Below are 22,360 nucleotides of genomic sequence, written 5' to 3' on the forward strand. Positions count from 1 at the left end.
ATGTTGGCTAGAAGTAGGTAAAAGATGCCAACATGTCCAGGCAAATTAAGTCAATTTAAATTATTTTATTGAATCGTATCAGTTTTGGTTATTTTTCTTTCAATTTTAAATAAACTAAATTACTTGCCATTTCATGTTGAAACTGACCTTTATGTACCTGGAGTTAAAAAGAACAGTTTTCTTTCTTCTGGATTTTAATGCACTGTATCATACTTATAGACATAATTACTGTAAGTCATTTAGTTTTTCATTGTTTGCGGTATGGTATAATTTATAACTCCCTAATCAGTTTCAATCAAATGAATCAATCTAATCTCTAATGCTTAAGTCCTGCATGTTTTATACTGTATGCCGCCAACACACCAGAATCTAATGATGTCGTCATCTTACAGCGCTAAAGAAAGCCTGATAATAATCAGCAGTGATGGACCAGGGGAGCATCTAAAACATGCAGGACAGGGGCTCTCTAGGACCACACATGGGCTGAATACTGCTCTAAATTAATCTAATTATCAGATTTCTGATCACAATGCTGTAGGAGGAAGATAAAATGTTCTAAATCAGAGATGAATTAGTTGTATCTTATTTTAATAAAATAAATTCTTCCCTATTTTAAAAAAAAAAAAAAAACATTTCTCAACAAAAATTGTCCGGCTAAATCTAGACCACCGTCAGAGGTTCACGTGTCAGGGGGGGCAGCTGTCGTAAGCTCCCGTGGCGAGGTGGAGGTGATAAGTGCCGTCATGATGCATCAGCAGCGTATACAGGTTCTCTCCTCCTTTCAGGACTCCGTGTTCATTCGCTCCCCACGACACTGGACTGTCAACAAAACCGTGAACTGTCAGCGACACCCAGGACCCGAGCCGGGATTGTTCCAGGTAACATCTGCAGAAAAGAGTCCAGCACAGTTAAACTGACCCGTTACATGTTCTCTACATCAGTGGTTCTCAACCTTTTCAGCCCCTGACCCCCAAAATAAAGGTGCCAGAGACCCCCCCACTGTATCTGAAGAATTAAAGAACAGGCATGTGGAGACAGGTCCATCGACCGTGGCTCAGTACTAGAGTGGGTTGTCCAGTGACCGAAGGGTTGGGGTTCAAATCCCGCTCTAACCGAGTCATTGTCGTTGTGTCCTTGGGCAAGGCACTTTACCCACATTGCCTTGTATAAGTGAGTATGAATTGTCCATGTATGTTGGTGGTGGTCAGAGGGGCCGTAGGCGCGAAATGGCAGCCACGCCTCTGTCAGTCTGCCCCAGGGCAGCTGTGGCTACATTGTAGCTTACCACCACTGGTATGACTGTGAGTGACTAGTGTGAACGAATAGTGGTAGGATTTTAGTTTATATTCTTAATTTGTTTTCTAAAAATTACAGTGTCAGGAAATTGTAGCCCTTGGACAAACGTAGTTATATACCCCTGATGCAAACTGACCTGAGCTCGCTAATGAGCCGCTGGATGTCCTGGGGCGTTAAGAAGCCACAAACTGAGACCCTGAGGGCACTACTGAGTGTCATCTTTGGTTCAGGACAGACCAGAGTGGACACAAAGTCACAGGATGAATCCCTACAGCAAAATATAAAAACAAGTCAACTGGCAGCTCCAGATGTGTTCAGCAGTCACACTGTCAATGTCTCACCAGCTGATGTCAGCATCCACTGCACCGAGCCACTCCAGCAGGCTGTGAGCATCGGAAGGATCACATGACTCCAGGACAGGACAGGACAGGTCGGACAGACGGCACTGGCTGATTGTTGGTCTGTGTTCTGAAGACGCATACCGAGACAGGAGGGACTGCAGAGAAGCCCCGCCCCCTGTGAAAGAGATGGCATGTGAAATGAAAGATCATGGGTAACACACACAGGTACCTACCTGTGTGTAGTAGCACTCACCCGGATGATGCAACAGTAGGAAGTCCATCTGCAGGTTGAGGCGGCTCTTCAAACCTGAGACTAGCCTCAGATAGCCCGAACCACCAGGAGCCATGCAGCTGGACGTCAAGTCAACAGATACGACTGCAGCACACAGAGGTGCACACATTTAGAGCTCTGGAGCACAGTATAAAATTTAGAAATCAGATTGCAATGCAAAGATCCAGACAGTCTGGCTTTGATTAGAGGACAAAGCTTTTAATAGCTTAAAATGTATTACTGTCCAACTGCTAATCCTCTGGCCTAGAGATTTAAACCAGAGATGAGCAACTGATGAGGCCTTCTGTCTAGTTTTGTGTGGCACTCAAAACAACACCAATGGACAACTAAAATACACAAAAACATACAAAATTACTTCAAAAACACACAAATGTTCAACTAAAATGCACAAGATGACTCCAAAAACCTACAACACGACAACAAAAACACACAATTTCACAATAAAAATACCCAAAAATACACAAAACGACAACAAAAAAACACAAACCCCCTTGTTTTAGCCTGTATTATTGCTCAAATTGGTTATTTTTTCTAAATGCTGACATGAATATTGATGATGTGGCCCTTTTGTCAGATGCCTTCACATTTTTCTTCCACCACTGTGATAAAAGTTGGCCATATCTGCTTTAAACAAAGGCTGAACAAAATAATTTATTTGGCTAGAATGGAAAAGTTTCTTTGTTTACTGAAACAGTTTAATAAACATGCCTGAAGGTTCTCAGTCAACCATGTCGTGATGATTCTGGTAGCTCAGTTGAGGCTTCCTTAGTTCTAAAACTAGTTAAAAGACTCTTTTAGTCAGTTTCAGAAATGAAGAAGTGTCTTAGATGAGAGGTGAAGCGTTAAGAGCTACTTTGTGTTGTTTTCTCTTTTGTTTATTGTGGTTTGTTTTTCTCTACTTATTGTAATGTTCACCTCTCAGTACTGTGACCGACAGCATTGGTTGATTGTATGCTAATAAATTACCCGGTCTGGACATTTATTTTTATATAGTAAGTTTGTTTGTTTTTCTGTTATTATTGAAAAAAAAAAAAAATACATTTCTGACCAAATCTGCTTTTGACTCTGTGGTTGAATCTTGATGGTTTTCCTTCAAACCCTAATAACTCAAAGGAGTCCTTGTCCAAAGAGAGGAGCAGGCGTCCTGCAGACAAACAGACAGTCAGTCAATTAGCTCCTATTAGGCCAATCGACGGCTTGTTTTATTGAGCAGGAAGTGATGCAACACACTGGGGTTTACCATTTGGCATCAGAGCGACACAATTGTCTTCATCAATCCGAGTTCTGTAGGACAGAGCGTACACGCAGCCTAAAAAACACAGAACGTTCTCAACTGACACCAAATATCACCACTTAGTACAAACACTAGACCCAGACTGAGACTAGTTCAGTTTGTTTGGTTAGAATATTGTCAATAAAACACATTTATAATCATTTAACAGTTTAACTGTACCTCAATCTTTGAATTGATTAAAAACAACCACCTCTGCACATAGAATGTGTCTAAAATAAATAATTCATGTGGAAACTTAAACTAGACAAAACCTTCCTTTACAGAGAAAATGTAAAAATGTGAAAAGTGTGAATGCAGAAATGCAGAAAACCTATAAAGTAAAACTTAGAAAAATACAGGACAGGGTTGTCTCAAATATTCTAAAGGTTGGGCTACCATGATCGGTAAAATCAGACTAAAAGTGGGAGATTAGCAATAGTTTGTGCATTCTCACAATAAATATGAAACTGCTTTGCAATTAGATTAAACATTTCTCATCAGGAGGGAAACGAAAAACTGTGCTCCAAAAGTAAAAACAGACAGCGTTCATATGCATTAAAAAAAAATCCCCTCCAAAATAAAAGCCCAATATTGACTTCTATGTCATGCCAATATCAAGGATTAACTAAACACAGGACTGTGACACACCAGTTAAACTAAACTCAACTGTACAGAGCCCTTTAAGGCAGCCATAGCTGGCACAAAGTGCTGTACACAATACAAACAACAGCAAAACCATAAAATAAACGAAGTAACACAATAAGAGCAATGAGTAGGATTCATATGCAAATCAGCAATGTAGATCATGTGACTACAAGCCTGTCCTATTTTACAGTGTTTGTCATGCGTTACCCTGGAACACAGCCGTCTGAAGGAAGTGTTGGTCCAGCAGCTCGTGCACTGGCAGATTCTTGATCAGGTAGAAACTGGTGAAACTGTTCAACACTGAGTCCAGTTGGGATGGAGCAGAGCTGCACTCAGGCAACAGAACGGACACCTGAAAAATGGATCAACCTTTGTGAGTCCTACAGGTGTGAAGGAAGTGGAAAATACATTTAAAAAAAACTTAGCTTATGTTTGTTTGAAGCTCTTCACAATCTCAACTCTTTGTCATCATCAGTTCTTATTGTATTCCAAACCTTCTTAGTCTAAACTCTTACAAAAATCACTTTGTTTAAACAAAGAGGCCAAAAAGGACCAAAGCACTGAAGAAAGTATTCAAGCCATCAAGAGAGAGAAAGAAGGTGTGTTGCATTCAACATTTGAGGAAGATTAATTGCACGTTCACACCAAACGCGTCGAAAGTGTCACGTTTACATAGACAATATATGGTGGACGTACTTCTAGGGAGCGTCAGAGGTCCCTCTGCACAACCCGCGCCTCCTGTGCGGCGCGTTTTGAAGCTTTACGCGTGACGAACGCGGCGCGTTTTGAGATTTCAAGCTTCACCTCCAATGCGGCCGACGCTAGAGTTGGGATTGTTGAACTTTTGGGGCTTATCGCGGAATAATGAAAAACAAAAAAACACAAACCGGAGACAGATGGTGTCCTGGTAGGAGATGCGAGCGTTGATGCTGGTCAACAGGTCGTCAAACTGGGCACGAGAGAGACGGAAGCAGCGCTGAAAGCGACTCTTGTCCGAGCGCAGCTCTGGTGAATCCAGAAACGGCGCAAATAAAGCCAAGCCACTCTCTCAATAATGTAGAGCCAATGAACGGGAGTCGGAGGCAGCGTGTTCACCGAGGATCTCCAAACTTTATTCTTCATTCAACCACACTTCTCTATTGCCCTCTAACATCACAGTGCACACACTGAGTCACATCAAAATACATCCGACCGGAAACACCGCCTTCTCAACACTATGTTCTCCACCACTTCACAGTCACTGAGTGTATTATGAACGTAACTGATCGCCACAATATCATCCATTGTATGAACACCAGAGAAGCTCCTCCCCTCTTTTCCTAACTTGATTGGAAGTGCGTCCAGACCGTTCTCGACGCTGGTGACGAGCGTCTGATTCAATGAGCACAAGCGTCCAACTAGGGGCATGAGGCACATTTTTGACGCCAGAAACGCTTTTGGTGTGAACGCAGCATAAGACTTGTGTGAAGACCAATGGGACACTTATCACAACAAGGGTCACAAAAATGTAGCCGTCTGATCTGAAGGCCACATTATCAACATTAATGTCAGCATTTAGAATAAAGACCATCAATACAGGAAAGAACAAAGAGGTTTGTCTGCTTTTATTGTTGTTTGGCATGTTTAGGGAGAAACTTAGTGTATTTAAGTTGTCGTGTTGTATACTTTCATCGTGATTTTATTTATTTTTGTATATCTTTGTTGTGATTTTTAGAGTCCTTTTCTATGTTTCAGTTGTCTTTGACTATTTTGTCATCATTCTTGTATACTTTTGTAGTTTAGTGTAACATTGTATGATTGTACATTTGTTGTTGTGTCGTCAGCTGCGTCTCTTAAATGTTTCCAAATCTCAAAGAGGACTGATAATGATTATCTTGTTGTAATAAGGATTGAAGTTTTGAGTGCCTTCAAAAATCTATGTTGCACTAAAGAGTCAAACATGATATCGTAAACATGCTTTTTTAAGACGTAATTTAAAGATGTTAGTTATACAACACTTTACTCGAGGGGGGACACTCAATTAAATACAAAACAACGCAAAACAGAGAAAAAGTATATAGGCTATAAATAGTTAACCAGGCATATATAAGTATATTTCAGGATTACATGTTTATATAATATAGTGGTTATGGGATATAATGAACGTTTATCTGTAAATATGAAGTGATTTGCTCATTCCATCTATTAGAAATCCACTTGGTTGTGGACAGGAGTTTGAGATTCAACTAAGATGTTCTTTATTCTTCAATTGAAGTACAATACTATTTGAAATCTAAAAAAAATCATGAACTGAAACAATTTGAACATTTTATTATTATTTTAAACGTGAAATTATTATTATTATTCATTTTAATTGAGAAACTTTCCATCCGTATCCTCTCAGTTTGTTTGGTTCAATTTATGATTTACATTTGTATACAAGTTTTATGTTCAATTATATTTTGGCCTTCATTTTTTTTTCATTATTACAGTTTAGAAAAAGTTTTCTTCAAAAAGTTAGATTTTAAGCATCACAGCTCCCGCCTCCTTCCAATCCAGCCAATCATTGAAGCGTACAGCTGACGTTGACGTTACAACAATTTGAGTGACAGCGTTGTTGTCCAATCAAATTGTTAGAACTAAACCAAATAAGATAAACTTGGCGAAAGCGAGCGAAACTCAAACAATATTTATTGTGTTTTTTTATGGTATTAAATACTTTATTCATAGGTCTATGAAAGTTAAAGGTCTGACAAAATTTAGTCTCAAAAAAGTTAAATGTCCAGTCTGACACGAGGAAGCTAAAGCTAACATGCTAAAAGCCCACCTTGTAGTTAAAGTGCAGCATCTCCACCTGCGTGCTCAGACGGTTCTTCTCGTCCTGGAAACTGGACCTCTCACAGACCAGCAGGTGCCGGGGTGTCTGAGTCAGTTCCTCTGACATGCTCCTCTTCTTCACCTTCAGCTGGACATCAGTTTGTAGCTGTGTGAATGTGAAACGCGACCCTCGCAGGTCGCCACGCCCCTTCTGGCTTGCCGTAGACACGTGTTTTGTCCGTGTGGCGTGGGACCGGAGCGGTGCTGTGTGGCGTCTACTCCTCGTTTCTCTGTGTATCGTTATGGAGTGTGTTCCCGGTCAGTTTGATGACGCGGAGGAGAACAAGTAAGTTTATGTGTTGGCGTTCATTAGTTGAGTTCACATTGTCCATATTTGACGACATTGGACATATAACTAGATCACAATCTCTGTGGGCAACCAGACCAGACAAATCGATCGATCTAGCATTTAATAATGTTATTGACAGCAACTGTCTGTAAACATGTAAATATCTCTCCATGCCCGCGCCTGCCAATATGTGTATGTATCTGTGTCCTTTATACTTTTTATATTATTGTTGATATTTATATATAGCCTCTATTATTGTATTGTTTATTTTATCTTCATTAGTACATTTTCCCAATGGGGGGTCAATAAAGATACTCTACTTTACTCTATACTAGGCTGACTTTGTGTTTATATCTGCAGTGACCAATCAGAGACTGTTGATAGGCCCATGGGTGATGATGTCACTGTGCAGCCATCAACACAACAACAGATGGACAGCCAGGAAGATGAAGAAGATGATTATGATGAAGATGATGATGAAGATGAGGAATGGGCGTGGGCCACTGGAGGAGATCTGACCAAACGCTACAACCGGATATCTCTGAACAGTCAGGTCACTACAGCTCAGTTAGAACTTTAACTTTAGAATTTTAACTTTAACTTTAGGAGGGCTATGCAGTGACCTTTAAAGGTGTAGGGCACATGTCAAACTCAAGACCCGGGGTTCAAATCTGGGGCCCTTTAGAGCATTTAATTGGGCCGGTAGAAGAAAGTAAAAATGACAGAGAAAACATGGATTATATTGTAAATTAGGGGTGTCCCAAACCGATATTGATATCGGTCCGATATAGCCACAAAACGAATATCAGATTTTTTCGGTCTGCATCTAAAATCTCTGATATATAATATATTTTTTCAATTGTAGAATACTGTAGATATTATGTTGAAGGTTCAAATTTATGTAACCGATTGGTTAATAATAAATGGGTCAATTGTCAATATCTCAAATTCACCAATTTAATGAAACTCTACAATATCTTTAGGGGCTTGGATTTTTCTTTTGTTTATATTACATGAATGCAATCATTTCATTGCAAATTGTGGAAAGAATGCTCAATTTTTTTCCACAAATCTTGCAATTTCTCTCAAACAATTCCACAAAATTCCTCTGATTGGCAACAAAATCGAGAATTTTTTGAAGTGACTTGAACTGATATTGAAAACTAAGGCACAATGATCTTAAAATGGTTCTTATTTCCTCCACCTAACATCTGTGGCCCACTTGAGATCAAACTGGTCCGTATTTGGCCCCTGAACTAAAATGAGTTTGATACCCCTGGTGTAGGGTCATAAAGTTAAAAAGGGCAACATACAGTATGAACAAAAGTTTTTGTTTCAACCTTCTCTCTTTATGAGGCATCTCTGGAGAATTAAATTCAACTCGTGTCATCTCGTAGCACTCATCACAAAATATGATTAAGAAAAAATGAAATATGATAAACTTGTCTGAAGCATTTCATACTTTTGAATACATATACTTTGTAGTCACGAATGCCCTTTATTATTTGTAGTAATAATCATTTTAAGTAAAAATAATAATCAAATGATAGAGAAACCATGTACTGTACCTCGAGTCAAGTGTCCTGCTAAGGTTTTGAGGTGGAGGATGTGTTCATAGAGTTTGTCAGGCTGTAACCAACAACAGTTTGTTTGTCCTACAGTCCAACAGACAGAATCCATCTAATAAGAATCTCCCTGCTTCAACTCCGTCTGATAAAGCTCTGAGGAAATATGAACACAAGATCAACCTGGGTAAGCGCGCACGCACACACACACACATTTAGAATTTTTTCCTGTCATTAGCCTTGTTTGGATATTTATGATAGATTTTTGTATTCATTTTAACAGAAAATATGATCTAAAGTTATTTTAAAGCCACATGACAGCTTAAAGGTGCAGTTCACCACTCTCAGATCCCTCCCCGCTGCTCTCTAGCCCTGCCTCTAAACTTTCCAAAGTCCCTCCCTCAGAGGAGCTAACAAGCTAACATTAGTCTGACAGCAACAACACAGTAATATAACATGCTCTGTTAAAAGCATATTACTGCAGCGAATCTCTCTCAATGTGCACACACCTCAGCAGCAGCAACAACAACACTGTCACTTACAGCAGCCCACATGGAGGCTGCTGCGCACACATGAACAACACATGCACTACAGAGTTCTAGTGTAACAATTACAAATCAAACATAATTTAAATCAAGCAGCAGTAATTATCTTTCAAGCAGAAAAGTTGCGAATTCAGTCTTCTACTCCTCCAGACCATACACTGTAAAAAAAAGACGGCGCTTCAGCCTGGGAAAGGGGCGGGGCCTTTGAGCAACAGCTGTCAGACAGCTCATCAAACACAATCCTGGCTCTGATTGGTTCTTTTTGCTCGGTTGCGGTGCATTCTGGCAATCTGCCAAAGGCTGCAGTAGCAGCAGGGGGGACTCAATCAGCCTGTTTATTTTCACACAAACTACTAGTTTGATGTAAAGCTGTCCTTACATAGTGACAGCTTTAGCAAATATGACAAAAAGTCACTTTTAAAGAGTTGCAGACTGCACCTTTAAAGGCTGTTTGTATATCTGCATGGTTTGTCAAGAGAAACTCAACACACAAACCCAGACTGGATCTTTGGATCTCTACATCACGATTCGATTTGCTTCCCTGTTATCATTGCAGACAAACTGAATTATGCCGATTCTGTGATCAACAAAGTGACGACAATGCAGAAACAGAAAGACTCTGGCACGTACGTCCAAACTTCCCAGCACATTGTCACATTGTTATTTGTTCGGCCTCTGGCTGCTGCTGCCATTGACGTTACTGTTTAACCTCCACAGGTACAGAGTGAAGGATAAGTCAGACCGAGCCACGGTGGAACAGGTGAGGACCTGTAGCCAGATGAGAGATTAGTTTGTATGAAACGGGGGCTGCTTCTAAGGTGAGCCGTTTCTCCCTCTGCAGGTTTTAGATCCTCGAACTCGAATGATTCTGTTCAAGATGCTGAGTCGGTCGGTCATCAGTGAAATCAATGGCTGCATCAGCACAGGAAAAGAGGTAATCATCATCCCTAGCCATATGTCTATGGTTAGACAATGTCTGTCGGTAACATTCATTGGCCCTCATTTATTAAACGTTTGTACGCTACGACCAGATCTCACGTCATGTCTGACCTCGTGTTCGCAAATGTGAGTGTGTGGATTTGTGCTGCAACGTTTAAAAGTAATGTATTAAACAAGCCTGTCATTTAAGAATATTTAAAATGGGTTACTAAAACAAATTAAAATGTTTTTTCAATTTTTTTGAAATAAAATTAATTTCAAAACAGCCCATGTTATTCCTGATACTTGCATTTTTTTGTTTTCCTTCAATAAACCCACTGACAAGCCCTGCTACCAGCCAGGAGAGCATAGGTTCAACAGTGGGCAACACTCACATGGATCACAGGAGCGCTGCTGTATACCCTAGAGGAAGTGTGTGACATTATTAAATAATGCAGTGTTGTGTAAAACGGGTAAGATAATGATTATTTTAACCTGTTACACAGCATTGCATTGGTAAATGGAGCGATTTTAGAGATATCAGCGCAGCGTAATGAGCCAAAGGCGAACCAGTGGCACCACATCCTCCACTGATGCTTTTTAATGGGATTTGATTATGTCTTTTAATGTGCTATTTTGTTGCCATCAGTGTGCGGATAACTGAGGCCGATATTAACGGTATAGTTCCGTGTGTCTAGCAGCACACACAGGGGGACAGACTTCACCTATGAGCACCTTTATACAGTGGTCGACGGAAAACGCGCAGCAAACACAAAGCATTGCAAACAGGAATGCTGCCAAAGTGTACCTTATATTCCAGTTGTCACTCTGTCAAAAAGCACATCTTTGTTTTGCTCCACCTCAGATGTAAGGGTTACTTTTCTTTTCTTGCCAGTGTTTGTTTGACCTCAGTGGGCGGGGCCTCCGAACCGCGAAAATTTAAGGGCGCAACATGTTAAAGGCAATCAAATTCAGCAGCCGCATTTATCAACATCCAATTATTTTTACTCTGGGATCGGTCAAATATGAATGTTTCATGAATCACATGGTCCTGTCGTACGACCAAATGTGCACCAGTTTCCACGCAAGGTTGATAAATGAGGGCCAATGAGTGGCTTTGATTGAGAACAGTCCAGATGTTTAACATGCTGCCAAGCATTGTGTTTCACAGTCTCAGTCACATGTGTTTTCCAGGCTAATGTTTATCATGCAACTACATCTGCTGGAGACAGCAGAGCCATCAAGATCTACAAGACTTCCATCCTGCTGTTCAAAGACAGAGACAAATACGTCAGTGGGGAGTTCAGGTCAGTCAGTGGTGATGAGTTGATGTTTGGATGATTACTTATCATCACAGCAGGGATTTTAGGAGAGATCTTGTGTTCTTGTGCAGGTTCCGCCATGGCTACTGTAAAGGAAACCCCAGGAAGATGGTGAGAACCTGGGCGGAGAAAGAAATGAGGAACCTCATCAGGTAAGAACTTTACTACAGAAGTTCTTACCAGCTTTAGTTCTGGAAGGCTACAGAGCTGCTTGTTGGAAACGTCTCTTCAAACACGGTCGTGACTACTTGTACATCTTTCAGACCCCATTTTGTACATAAGCAAGCTGTATAAAGGAGGTCCCAGATGGCCTGGAGAGGGTCCTAAGAAAAACCTCTTGTTCCGTTTCAGGTTACAAACAGCAGGAATCCTGAGTCCAGAACCTCTGCTTCTCAGAAGTCATGTCCTGCTGATGAGCTTCATCGGAAAAGACAGCATGTAAGTCCATCCATCATGTCTTCATAGATCGATTGCTGTCTTGGTATCTAACACTGTGCTACTCACTCAGGCCGGCTCCTCTGCTGAAGAACGCAGCACTGTCAGAGTCAAAGGCCCGGGAGCTCTACCTACAGGTGCTCCAACACATGAGGAAGATGTTTCAGGATGCTCGTCTCGTCCATGCAGACCTCAGCGAGTACAACATGCTGTTAGTGGAGCTTATTAAATATTTTTATAAGGAATATTCATACAAAGTGCCGCCTTTGTTCTATAGCATCTGTCTGCCCACAGCTACCACGACGGAGATGCCTATATCATCGACGTATCGCAGTCAGTAGAACATGATCATCCTCATGCTCTCGAGTTCCTCAGGAAGGACTGCAGCAATGTCAACGGTGAGATGCTAACAAGCAGCTCAGCGCTGTAAGTGATGGTTCACTCACCATTGGTTCTTTTCCCCAGAGTTCTTTGTGAAGCATGGAGTTGCGGTGATGACGGTCAGAGAGCTGTTTGACTTCATCACTGACCCGTCAATCACCTGCCACAACATGGACCAGTACCTAGAGAAGGTTAGAAACTATTTCAAGTTTGCATAGGCAGCACATACTGTAGCTGGGATCTAACAATTATTATCCATCCAGGCCATGGTCATTGCAGCGGAGCGGACATCAGAGCAGCGAACGGATCAGGACCGAGTGGACGAAGAGGTAAACGCAAAGACACGAGACAAGCTGTCTGAGTCTGTCTGACTTCCCCATTTTGCCGCCTTTCCATCAGGTGTTTAAGAAAGCCTACATCCCACGCACTCTGACAGAAGTCAGCCACTACGAGCGAGATGTGGAGCTGATGAGGACGAAGGAGGAGGAGTCGGCAATCAATGGACAAAACGACAACGTAAGAAAGTGAAATGTGGGCGGGACTAAAGCTTGTTGTTTAGGTGTTCCCAAGAGCTGAGAACTCTGTCTTTCTGGAGGTAGAAAAAAACAAGATCACAGTTCCTTTGGGCTGTGCCGGTGTGTACTTTTAAGCTGCTCTCAAATAGAGATAGTTATGGTGTGTTCACACCGAACGCAACTTCAGCAACTAAAGTTGCTTAAATCACCTGTGATGAGTCGCTTGAACACAGTCATGCTTTTTGCTCACTTCATTGCTTCATTTACCCCAGTGACGTGACGACCAGGGGAGTGACTTGGGGAGAAACTCATTGCAAATCAGACGTTGCGATACAGCATCTCTCGAAGTTGCTTGAAATACGACTCGGGTCACGTGATTGAGTCGCTTGACATCTTGTTATTTACATTGATTTTGAATGTAATCTAGTCGCCAGAGTTCTGTGTGTGTTCTTAGTTATAATGAACGTAGATCAGCTGAAAACCCCCATCAGTTTTGAAGCTGCTTGTTTTGTTGGCTTTAACTCAGATTGTACTGTGTAATAATGATTTTCAGCAACATAAAGCAGTAGAAGGAACAAATAAAGGTGTAGTCAGTGACTCCCTGACAGAGCCTTATGTATGCGAGTGCGTTCTCTGAGCTGGTAAAGCTATACCGTCTTAATCCCACTAAAGATGTTAGAACCTGGTTATTCCTCTGAATCTCTACAATTATGCACATGAGTGTTTTTACACCCTTGGGGTTGGGACCCCATGTTGGGTCAATGGAATTAAAATGGGGTTGCTTGAAATGTCTTGTAATTGGTAAAAAGAAAAAAAAATATATTTGTTTTTATTATTTAAAAAAAATTAATTATTATTTTTCAAACACACACTACACACAATAAATATCAGATAATTGTATCCTATACTTGAACTTTCTCAAATATAAATCTAGTTCAAATAAAATAGAGTGCAAAAATTGTGACTTTGTGCACTAAACTGTATTTGTAACACACTTTAATAAACATGATCAAAAATGAATTGTTAAAAAAATGTCTCTGGGGTCGTTTTACATTTGTGATATCAAAATGGGGTCATGACCCAAAAAAGGTTGGGAACCTTTGTGTATAATGATGACGTGAAAAAATACAGGATTTTTCATGATATGACTCCAATTGCACTTAATGTTATGATGCACTGTTGCCATCTCATGGGATTATTACCTGCACTGATCTCTGAATCGTCCTGTGTTAGTAAAACTTTGAGTGCCTTCACTCTTCCCACAACTGTCGAGGCCATTTTTCTCAGATGTCCGGTGAATGTGCCAGTTCAGTTAACCCAGCAGGGATGATGGTCAGTGCACAGCTCTGGCTTCCGACAGATGCTTTCACTGGACAAATGTGTGCACACGTACATTGCAATGATGGTATATTGTGCAGCTTTACATACAAGCAGAATTTTCTGGGGAAACGAACCCCGGCACGGTTCCATCATGCTAAGAATGGGTGTAAACGTGTGGAACTGATGGTTTGTTTCTTCAGGTTCTCTATCAGACGCTGACAGGGCTGAAGAAAGATCTGTCTGGAGTTCAAACGGTACGATCTCATGCTTGTTCACCCCATGCTGCTCTCTGCACTGTGAGTGTTTAGCCAATCCCCATGATCTCCTCAGGTTCCTGCCCTTCTCGAAGAAGAAGATTGTTCTTCATCAGAGGATGACGAGGAGCGGGAGGATGATGAAGACGAGGAAGAGATGCAGCAGAGTGAGGAGACCCCGATGGACAAAAAGGTGACCAATCTGACACGTGATGACGTGGGAATGAGTGAGGACAAATGCTTAACATGATGGTTGTTTCTAGGAGAAGAAGAAGATGACTAAGGAGTCTCAGAGAGAGAAGAGGAAATCCAAAGTACCAAAACACGTGAAGAAGAGGAAGGAGAAGGTGTCAAAGATGAAGAAAGGAAGATGATATGAAATGAGTCGATCACCACAGGACTTTGATTTCTACAGACAGGAAACACCTCGCAGCCATTCTATAGCAAAACTATTCAGACAGGAAGCAGAATCTTCAAAATAAAAGTCTCAATTTTAAAGTGTACCTGTAGAAGTCATGTTTACAATATCCAATAAACAAAACATGCACATTCACTCAACAAACACCTTAAATCAACTATTCTCGACAGTTCAAATTCAACCAATGGGGTGCGGCCATTTTCGGCAAGATGTGATGTCAACGGGTTGTGTGTGCATTATTTACAGTAGTTTGACACTCTTTCCTCCTATAGTCTGGATGCAGATACCACATCTACCCTTTAAAGGTGGAGTGGATGTCTTAAATGAGCAGCGATGGCAAAGTGGAATGACTCTGCAGATAGTTCAAATCTGAGACCAAATCTATGAATTAGTCATTTATTACCAGACGTGTAACAAACAGGAAAGTAATTCAACAAAAACAACAGAATACTCAACTTCACCAAGTATCTCTAACCTAGATGTGATGGGGTACGACTCCCAATATTCGGACTCCTTTACACTTAATCTAACAGTCATGTCTTACCTCTCTTTTGTTGTAGTGCAGTCATCTTTGGACGATTGCTGGTTCTATATATGCATTTAAAAAAATCATATACATCATTTAAAAAAAACATACAATTCAACAGTAAAATATTGTCTTACTGAATCATGTGAATAGTAAAGTATCTTGGCCTGTAAAGCTGTGGACATCCCAGATCCATTGGGTGATAAAACATGCACCTCTCTTACTTCTGTTCAAATGAAACATGGATGACCCTAAAAGACCTTTAACAACTGTTTTAACATTAGCTTCTATCTAGCAGTGAGGATCAGAAACTGCTTTGTTTGCGCTTCTCTTCCTCCAGCTGTGAATATTACTATCCTTACTAACATTTCTGTTTGATTTGGGACACGTGGTATTCTTACCTTACATAGAATTCATGTGACATTCCTTGTTCTGGTAGGAGTATTTCAGTAGGTGAGGCGGTTTTAAATGAAAGTAAACAAATGTTTAGATCAGTTGAAACCTACTGTTTTAGCATGTACTGTATAGATCCAGAGTCTGAGGTCACGTGAAAATCACGCTTAATGAATCTCACCAAATTAACAAAATCGAGCTTAACACTATACGTTACACGCACAAACAGCTCTCACATGACCTGTATCTAATAGCATTAGTAATGAGATTCCAAACATTATGTTTGATCATTGTCAGGTGACTCAGAACAAGTCCTGAATGTGACCTCTGACCTTCTGCTATTCCCGACTAATGCTGTTGGAAGGACAAACACTTTAAATGTAATTTTCATCTCTTTTCTGCACAAAATTTAAACTGAAGGTCTGAGTGGAGGACAGTCGTCACATGAAGAAAACCAACACTAACTCCTCAGGAATCAAACCCTGAACCTTCTTGCTTCTTGTAATAGTGAGAAGTTAAACACTAGCCCATTTAGGGGTGGGGCGTGATGTTCCTGCTGTCTTGTGATTGGCTGGCTTTGTCGACTGTGGTCAGAGATGAGTTACGATTGGCTGATTCCTTCATATAAACTGGAGATTTTGTCAAATCTGGATTTTCTCAGGCATCAACTCTGCTGTTTCAGTTGGTTTTAAAGGTAATTCTTCACAGCTGTTGCTTCCTTGTCGTTGATCGTTGGGTTTATTATTCCATCTTTCATTTTCCATCAGCACTCTGTCATATTTGTGTAACCATGGCTGACTGGACAGACTGTCTGAACTTTGGGATCTCCATCACTAAGCAAGCCAGTGAGGTAAGGAACCCAGCAACCAATTTGAACATAGCTCAAACACGGGGGTCAGAGGTCACAGTGGTCAGCGTCTCACTGTTCTTCATTGGGAGAATGGTAAAGAGATGGTTTCTGCGTCTATTCCCAGCTGTGGAAAGTTTGTGAGCACCTGCTACACTTCATTTGAAATACAACTCACACGAAAATGTTGGATTTTTTTCAGTACTTTGTATAGTCATGTTCAGATGTTTATGACGGGATGTCTTCTAGTTTTAATATATAATAAAAAATTAAATTTATTAAATCAGAGACAGGAAGGAGGGGCCTTGGAAAACACACAAAATGTCATTTAAAAAAGATGACAACAAAATGAAAGAAAAACACAAAAAAATGACAAAAGAATACAGAAAATAATAGCCAATACACAACAAATGACACCAAAAATACCTAAAATGAAAGAAAAACTAAAAAATGACACAAAAAATGTGAACCAAATTACAACAAAATACACATATTGACATTAAAAACAAGCAAAATGGTTTTCTAAAAGTACACAAAATGGCAGAAAATAGAAGATATGACTCCAAAGACACCGAAAACAACAACAAAAATACACCAAATTACAGAAGAATACAGAAAAATAACAGGAAAAATACAACAAATAACATCAAAACCACACAAAATGGCAACAACAATACACAAGATAAAAGAAAAACACAAAGACACAAAAGTGGCACCAAAACTTGCAACAAATTACAACAAAATACACAAGACGACAAAAAAAATACACAAATTGACATTAAAAACAAGCAAAATGGTTTTCTAAAAATGCCCAAAATAGATATAATGACTGCAAAAACACACAAAATGACAGGAAAACACAATAAATCTACAAAAATATTTACAATACGACTCCAAAGACACTGAAAACGACAACAAAAATAAACAAATTAGTAGGAAAGTACACAAATTGACAATAAAATACAAAAAATGACTCCAAAAGCACAACAACAATGTATGTATAAACAATGTATTAATGCTCAGATTGGTTATTTTTTTAAATGCTAGTATGAATGTTGATAATGTGGCCTATAGATCAGATACTTGATAAAAGTTGCCCTCTGCGATATTATAAATGATAGCTCAGTGCAGAATTCTGTATTTGTGCAGCTTCACTGGGGTTCAGGAAAGGGTGAGGGTTGATAAAAACTGTCAGGAATGTCACGAAGGAGACTTTACCGTCTGAGCGTGACATCACAAACGCACACATTATTTGTCGCACACGAGACTTCTGCTTTGTGCTGAACTCTGCACATGGATAACTCCTCAGGTTATTCAGTGTTTCCTCTGTAAAGTGTGTAAATCCCTGTTCTCTGAAGGTTCTGTGACTGTTCCGTCATTCAGGTGATCCTGTCAGCGTTCCAACAGCAGAAGGAAGTGAGGCTGAAAAGCTCTCCAGCTGATTTGGTCACAGAGACTGATCAGCAGGTGGAGAAGATGCTGATCTCTGCCATTAGGAGGAAATATCCTCAGCACAGGTGCTCCTCTGCTCGAATTGTTGATAATGATAAAACACATGTACTTTTACTGGATTTGTCCTTTTTTTACAAGAAAGTGGTGGTGTGTGAATGAACTACCAGTATAATGTTGGCATGTGACCTCTGGTTTGACCTCAGGTTTATTGGGGAGGAGTCTGTAGCTGCTGGTGAGGCTGTGGAGCTGACCGACAGCCCCACCTGGATCATTGACCCCATTGATGGGACGGTCAACTTTGTCCACAGGTGAGCGAGTCAATGATCACCAGTGACGTACCGTGACCACTAGGGTTGGGTAGGCAGGGCGTTGCAAATTGAGACCACCAATGTCAACACCAATGACAATTCCATATGTTTCTGCTGGCTAATGTTAATCAAACAAAATCAACATCGTAAAACACCATTAAAGGAACATAAACAATTATTTAATATAGCCTCCATACTCTCCCAACAAGATATATCTCATGACACGGCAGAGCATCTGTTGTTTGTGTTGGAAACACAGAAACACGGAGAAAATGACAACAACAACAACTCAGAACAGCCTCAGTGAGGCTCATCCACAAACTTTCACTGTAGAAAATACCAACAATGTTCTGATCTTACCTTTGCTGAAGCTCTGGTAGCTCAGGTGTTGGTCTCCCATCTTTTAAAAACTGTCATTTTTCCTCAAAAGAAAGTTTCTTTATTGTCTCTAGCGCTGTCATCCTGACTATAGTGTTATCCCGCCCACTCGCGGCCATGCTGGATCAATTCACTAATGCACTGTGAACGTACGTATAGCATTTAGCATAGCGCGGTTACATCGAAAGGCAGCGTAGAGAGCTGCCATTGGACGAAAATTGTTTTCATCTTGGGGAACTAACTGCACATGCACAAACACAAAAAACACGCTATGGAAACAGAGGCAGAGCAGCAATGTGCTTTTGGGAGGGGGTGTGGCCTCCTCCTGCCTTACAGCGGAGTGAGACTGTGCAGCGTCTCTGCTGTACCAGGTAATAGTAATGTTTAGTCATTTGGGCAATGAAAAGCACAAAATGCACTGTACTGTAGGCTATCAGAAATGGAAAAAATATATAATTTATAATTATATTGTAATTAAAACAAATAATCAAAATATCAATTCACCCTAGGGTAGGCACTAGGAGTGTGACAATATCTCGATACGGCGATATATCGTGATATTTTTCCGCACGATCGATTGTCGATATGTTCCCGCTAAGTATCGATTTTTTATTTTTTTTTCCAAAACCTTTTCTACTTTTTCACTAAAATGTGCAGGTACGTCCTCACAGAAATGTTGTCACTGTTTGTTGAAGGAACCAATATATTGTTTACTGGAATATTGCACTATAATGGTGTCACTGGTAAAAAAGACCCTATTTTTTGTTTACAGGAAGCACTATTGGAGATACTTATTCATTTACATTGGTGTGTTGACACTTATTTACAGAAAAGTTGCACTAAAATAGTGTCACTGTTCATGGGACACTTTTTCAATTTATTGTCTTTCAGAGATATTAAATAAAAATTGTATTTTTTTCACTTAATCTTTTTTTTCTTGTTATGTCATAGATTATTGAAGATTGATTTCTGACCAATATATCGATAATCGCAGTATCGTCATAATGTGAGATAATCGTTATCGTGAGCTTTGTATTGCGTATCGTATCGTATCGTATCGTGAGGTACCCAGAGGTTCCCACCCCTAGTAGGCGCTGCCTACCTTGTCTACCCTGACTGCACGTCACATGCTCACCTACTGCGCTCCAAAACCTTTACTAGATTAGACTATTTCACAGCAAAACCTTGTGTTCAGTGGTGAATTCCTCCAATGTGGGACAAATAAAGTCTTATCCTACCTGATGTTAATCCTGAACTCACCTCCATCGCTGACAGGTTTCCATTTGTGGCCGTCTCCATTGCCTTCACTGTCAACAAACAGGTGAGATCACGAGTCACATACAGGTCAAAGGTCAGAGAGGTCACAGGCCCAATCCTATTGTTTATGTCATCAGACAGAGTTTGGAATAGTGTACAGCTGTGTGGAGGACAAGCTGTTCCACGCTCAAAGAGGGAGAGGGGCGTACCTGAATGGAAAGCCACTTTGTGTCTCTGGACAGACAGGTGACGCAATTCTGTGCATCACAGCTCACACAGTGTTGACATCAGAGGTAATCAAACACATTTGGGCTTAATTACCTGTTTTATCCAGTCAGATATCCACAGGTGTGTGGTGGTGACAGAGATCGGGGCGGAGCGTGACGACCTTGCTTTATCCACCATGACCTCCAACATCTGCAGACTGCTCAGACTTCCTGTTCAAGGGTGAATATGAACAGGGGTGGCCCACCCCGGGGGGACTGGCCAACCATCAACCCGAAGTGGGGCGGTCTGCTACATTAAGTTTTTGACGAGCGAGTGGAGGCAGACATGGTAACAGGGGGCGAAAAGTTGTCCAAAAGTGGCAAAAACATGGCAAGAAAAGAGTGAAAAGTGACTACAATGGGCAAGAAGCAGTCGAGGAGCCAAAAAATTGGCAAATAAAGAGGAACCAAGTGTTATGTAATGAAAGGATAGCTTAAATAGGCAAAATGTGGCAAACGATAGTGAAAAAGGGCAAAAATGTTGAAGAAAAAGAGGCAAAATGTAGGGAAAAAAGGAAACAAGTGATATTTATTAGGCAAAACGTATTAGCTTATTTGGATAAAAAGTGTCCAATGAAAATTAAAGAAATGATAAAAATTGGATAAAAGTGTCAAAAAGAACTTGCAAAAATGGAAAAAAAAAAATATTTATTGGCAAAAGGAAGCTAAAGTCTGAAAAAAGCGTCAGAACTTTTTGAAAAGGAGTAAAAATGTGACAAAGGAAGTTGCAAAATGGCCAATAAAAATTTGGTAAAAAGGGTTTAAAAAAAGTTTCCCCATTTTAAGTTTGTCTAGGGGAATAATAATTAAAATTAAGACATAAAGAGCAACATGTTGAGCATAGCAGACGTCAGGAAGAACTTCTACAGCTCCATCATCCAGTCCATCCTCTGCTCCTCCATCACCATCTGGTACGCTGCAGCTACGGCCAAGGACAAGGCCAGACTGCAGCGTATCATCCACTCTGCTGAGATGGTCATCGGCTGCAATCTGCCCTCCCTCCAGGACCTGTACGCCTCCAGGATTCTGAGGCGTGCAGGAGAGATTGTGGCCGACCCCTCCCACCCCGGTCATAAACTGTTTCAATCTCTCCCTTCTGGAAGGAGGTTTCGGTCCATCAAGACCAGAACCTCCAGACACAAAAACAGCTTCTTTCCCTCTGCCACCATCCACATGAACACCCCCCAGTCCCCCCCCCACCACCCGATCACCACCTCCATGATGACATTATCTGCTGCACTGTATACAGAGCAGCAGATAATGTCTAAATATATATATATATATATATATATATATATATATATATATATCCTATTTATCCTTTATTCTCTATCTATCCTTTATTTATCATTATTATTAATATTGTTGTTGCTGGGTTGTTTCTTTGTTCTTTGTTTTCTCTGTTTTTTGTTTTGTGCACCGACTACCAAGACAAATTCCTTGTACTGTCCTAAAAACTGTACTTTAAAACATTTCTGATTCTGATCTCTGACTTAATAAAGGCTTCTACGTGGGGTCCTGTGATAATGTTGTGGGTCTGGTCTGGATAGATTTTTGTCCCAGTCCATCCCTGAATATGACTGATATAACACTGACTGACAACAAAAGTAAACCAATTCAAATGGACTGAAAAGGAGCAGATCAATCACATGTTGTGTACTGTTGTGTTACAGTGTTCGTGCACTGGGTACAGCAGCTGTGGACATGTGTCAGGTTGCCACTGGTGGAGCGGACGCCTACTATCACATTGGAATGCATTGCTGGGATATCGCCGCTTCCACCATCATCGTGCTGGAGGCTGGAGGTGTTGTCATGGATACGGATGGTGAGTTTTTCATCTGATGTCATACTAAAGTGTGACTGCTCCCTCTCATCGATTGGGTCCGTCTGTAGGTTCAGAGTTTGACATGATGTCGAGGAAAGTCATCGCCGCCAGCTCCTCTGCTGTGGCCAATGGCATTGCCCAGGTCGTCCAAGCGTTTCCATGTCGTCGTGACAACGAGGCGGCCTCTAAGAGGAAATGTGACACTCAGAGTGAACGGGCTGTAGCTCAGCCAACAGCATGTGTGCTGCACGAGCTCTAACTGTACAATGTGACGTTATAGAACTATTAATAAAGGATCAATGTAAACAGTGACTCTTTTCTTGGAGATTTTAGCAGGAATCGAGCATAGATGCTAAAAAACATCTGGTATTAAAGACGTATTTACCAACATCGTAGCTTCTAATAAATATATTTTATTATCATATTATATTATATTGCTGGAG

At 40.7% G+C, this 22,360-nt stretch overlaps 3 protein-coding genes across 4 annotated transcripts; 2 read left to right on the forward strand and 1 right to left on the reverse strand.

The window, feature by feature from the left end:
- Positions 1-269: 269 nt before the first annotated feature.
- On the reverse strand, positions 270-6,939 carry rpp40 (ribonuclease P/MRP 40 subunit). Of its 2 annotated transcripts, XM_028441389.1 has the most exons (8): positions 6,654-6,939; positions 4,055-4,199; positions 3,170-3,238; positions 2,978-3,073; positions 1,891-2,013; positions 1,638-1,812; positions 1,433-1,564; positions 270-885 (listed from the first exon to the last, which is right to left on the reverse strand). In XM_028441389.1, exons 1-8 carry the CDS (start codon positions 6,768-6,770, stop codon positions 687-689), a joined length of 1,056 nt encoding a protein of 351 aa, XP_028297190.1. In that variant the 5' UTR covers positions 6,771-6,939; the 3' UTR covers positions 270-686. The 2 variants fall into 2 exon arrangements, with proteins under 2 accessions (XP_028297190.1, XP_028297191.1); XM_028441390.1 differs by lacking the exons at positions 2,978-3,073; positions 3,170-3,238.
- riok1 (RIO kinase 1 (yeast)) lies at positions 6,831-14,748 on the forward strand. The gene is made up of 17 exons (XM_028441388.1): positions 6,831-6,989; positions 7,353-7,545; positions 8,654-8,744; positions 9,659-9,728; positions 9,820-9,862; positions 9,944-10,036; positions 11,215-11,327; positions 11,414-11,494; positions 11,694-11,780; positions 11,851-11,988; positions 12,072-12,175; positions 12,243-12,349; positions 12,422-12,487; positions 12,558-12,674; positions 14,194-14,247; positions 14,324-14,440; positions 14,511-14,748. The coding sequence occupies exons 1-17, from the start codon at positions 6,946-6,948 to the stop codon at positions 14,619-14,621; spliced, it is 1,629 nt and encodes a 542-aa protein (XP_028297189.1). The 5' UTR covers positions 6,831-6,945; the 3' UTR covers positions 14,622-14,748.
- Positions 14,749-16,374: 1,626 nt separating this feature from the next.
- LOC114458979 (inositol monophosphatase 1-like) lies at positions 16,375-22,176 on the forward strand. Its single transcript, XM_028441357.1, has 8 exons — positions 16,375-16,434; positions 17,815-17,948; positions 18,087-18,191; positions 19,845-19,890; positions 19,964-20,072; positions 20,165-20,273; positions 21,766-21,917; positions 21,986-22,176. The coding sequence occupies exons 1-8, from the start codon at positions 16,375-16,377 to the stop codon at positions 22,174-22,176; spliced, it is 906 nt and encodes a 301-aa protein (XP_028297158.1).
- Positions 22,177-22,360: the final 184 nt, after the last annotated feature.

The sequence above is a fragment of the Gouania willdenowi genome, unplaced genomic scaffold (assembly GCF_900634775.1).
Source record: "Gouania willdenowi unplaced genomic scaffold, fGouWil2.1 scaffold_228_arrow_ctg1, whole genome shotgun sequence".
Classification (NCBI taxonomy): Eukaryota; Metazoa; Chordata; class Actinopteri; order Blenniiformes; family Gobiesocidae; genus Gouania; species Gouania willdenowi.

What these genes read in the sequence shown, in the direction of transcription:
- rpp40 (XM_028441389.1), bottom strand. Translation starts at nt 6,770, where the DNA reads ATGTCAGAGGAACTGACTCAGACACCCCGGCACCTGCTGGTCTGTGAG. An exon ending in TCAGACGGCTGTGTTCCAGG is followed by an intron (nt 3,239 to 4,054) that starts GTAACGCATGAC and finishes TGTGTTTTTTAG; the next exon opens with GCTGCGTGTACGCTCTGTCC. An exon ending in CGGCTCATTAGCGAGCTCAG is followed by an intron (nt 886 to 1,432) that starts GTCAGTTTGCAT and finishes TCTTTTCTGCAG; the next exon opens with ATGTTACCTGGAACAATCCC.
- riok1 (XM_028441388.1), top strand. Translation starts at nt 6,946, where the DNA reads ATGGAGTGTGTTCCCGGTCAGTTTGATGACGCGGAGGAGAACAA. An exon ending in ACCGAGCCACGGTGGAACAG is followed by an intron (nt 9,863 to 9,943) that starts GTGAGGACCTGT and finishes CTCCCTCTGCAG; the next exon opens with GTTTTAGATCCTCGAACTCG. An exon ending in GAAATGAGGAACCTCATCAG is followed by an intron (nt 11,495 to 11,693) that starts GTAAGAACTTTA and finishes GTTCCGTTTCAG; the next exon opens with GTTACAAACAGCAGGAATCC.
- LOC114458979 (XM_028441357.1), top strand. Translation starts at nt 16,375, where the DNA reads ATGGCTGACTGGACAGACTGTCTGAACTTTGGGATCTCCATCACTAAG. An exon ending in ACGGTCAACTTTGTCCACAG is followed by an intron (nt 18,192 to 19,844) that starts GTGAGCGAGTCA and finishes CATCGCTGACAG; the next exon opens with GTTTCCATTTGTGGCCGTCT. An exon ending in TTGTGTCTCTGGACAGACAG is followed by an intron (nt 20,073 to 20,164) that starts GTGACGCAATTC and finishes TTATCCAGTCAG; the next exon opens with ATATCCACAGGTGTGTGGTG.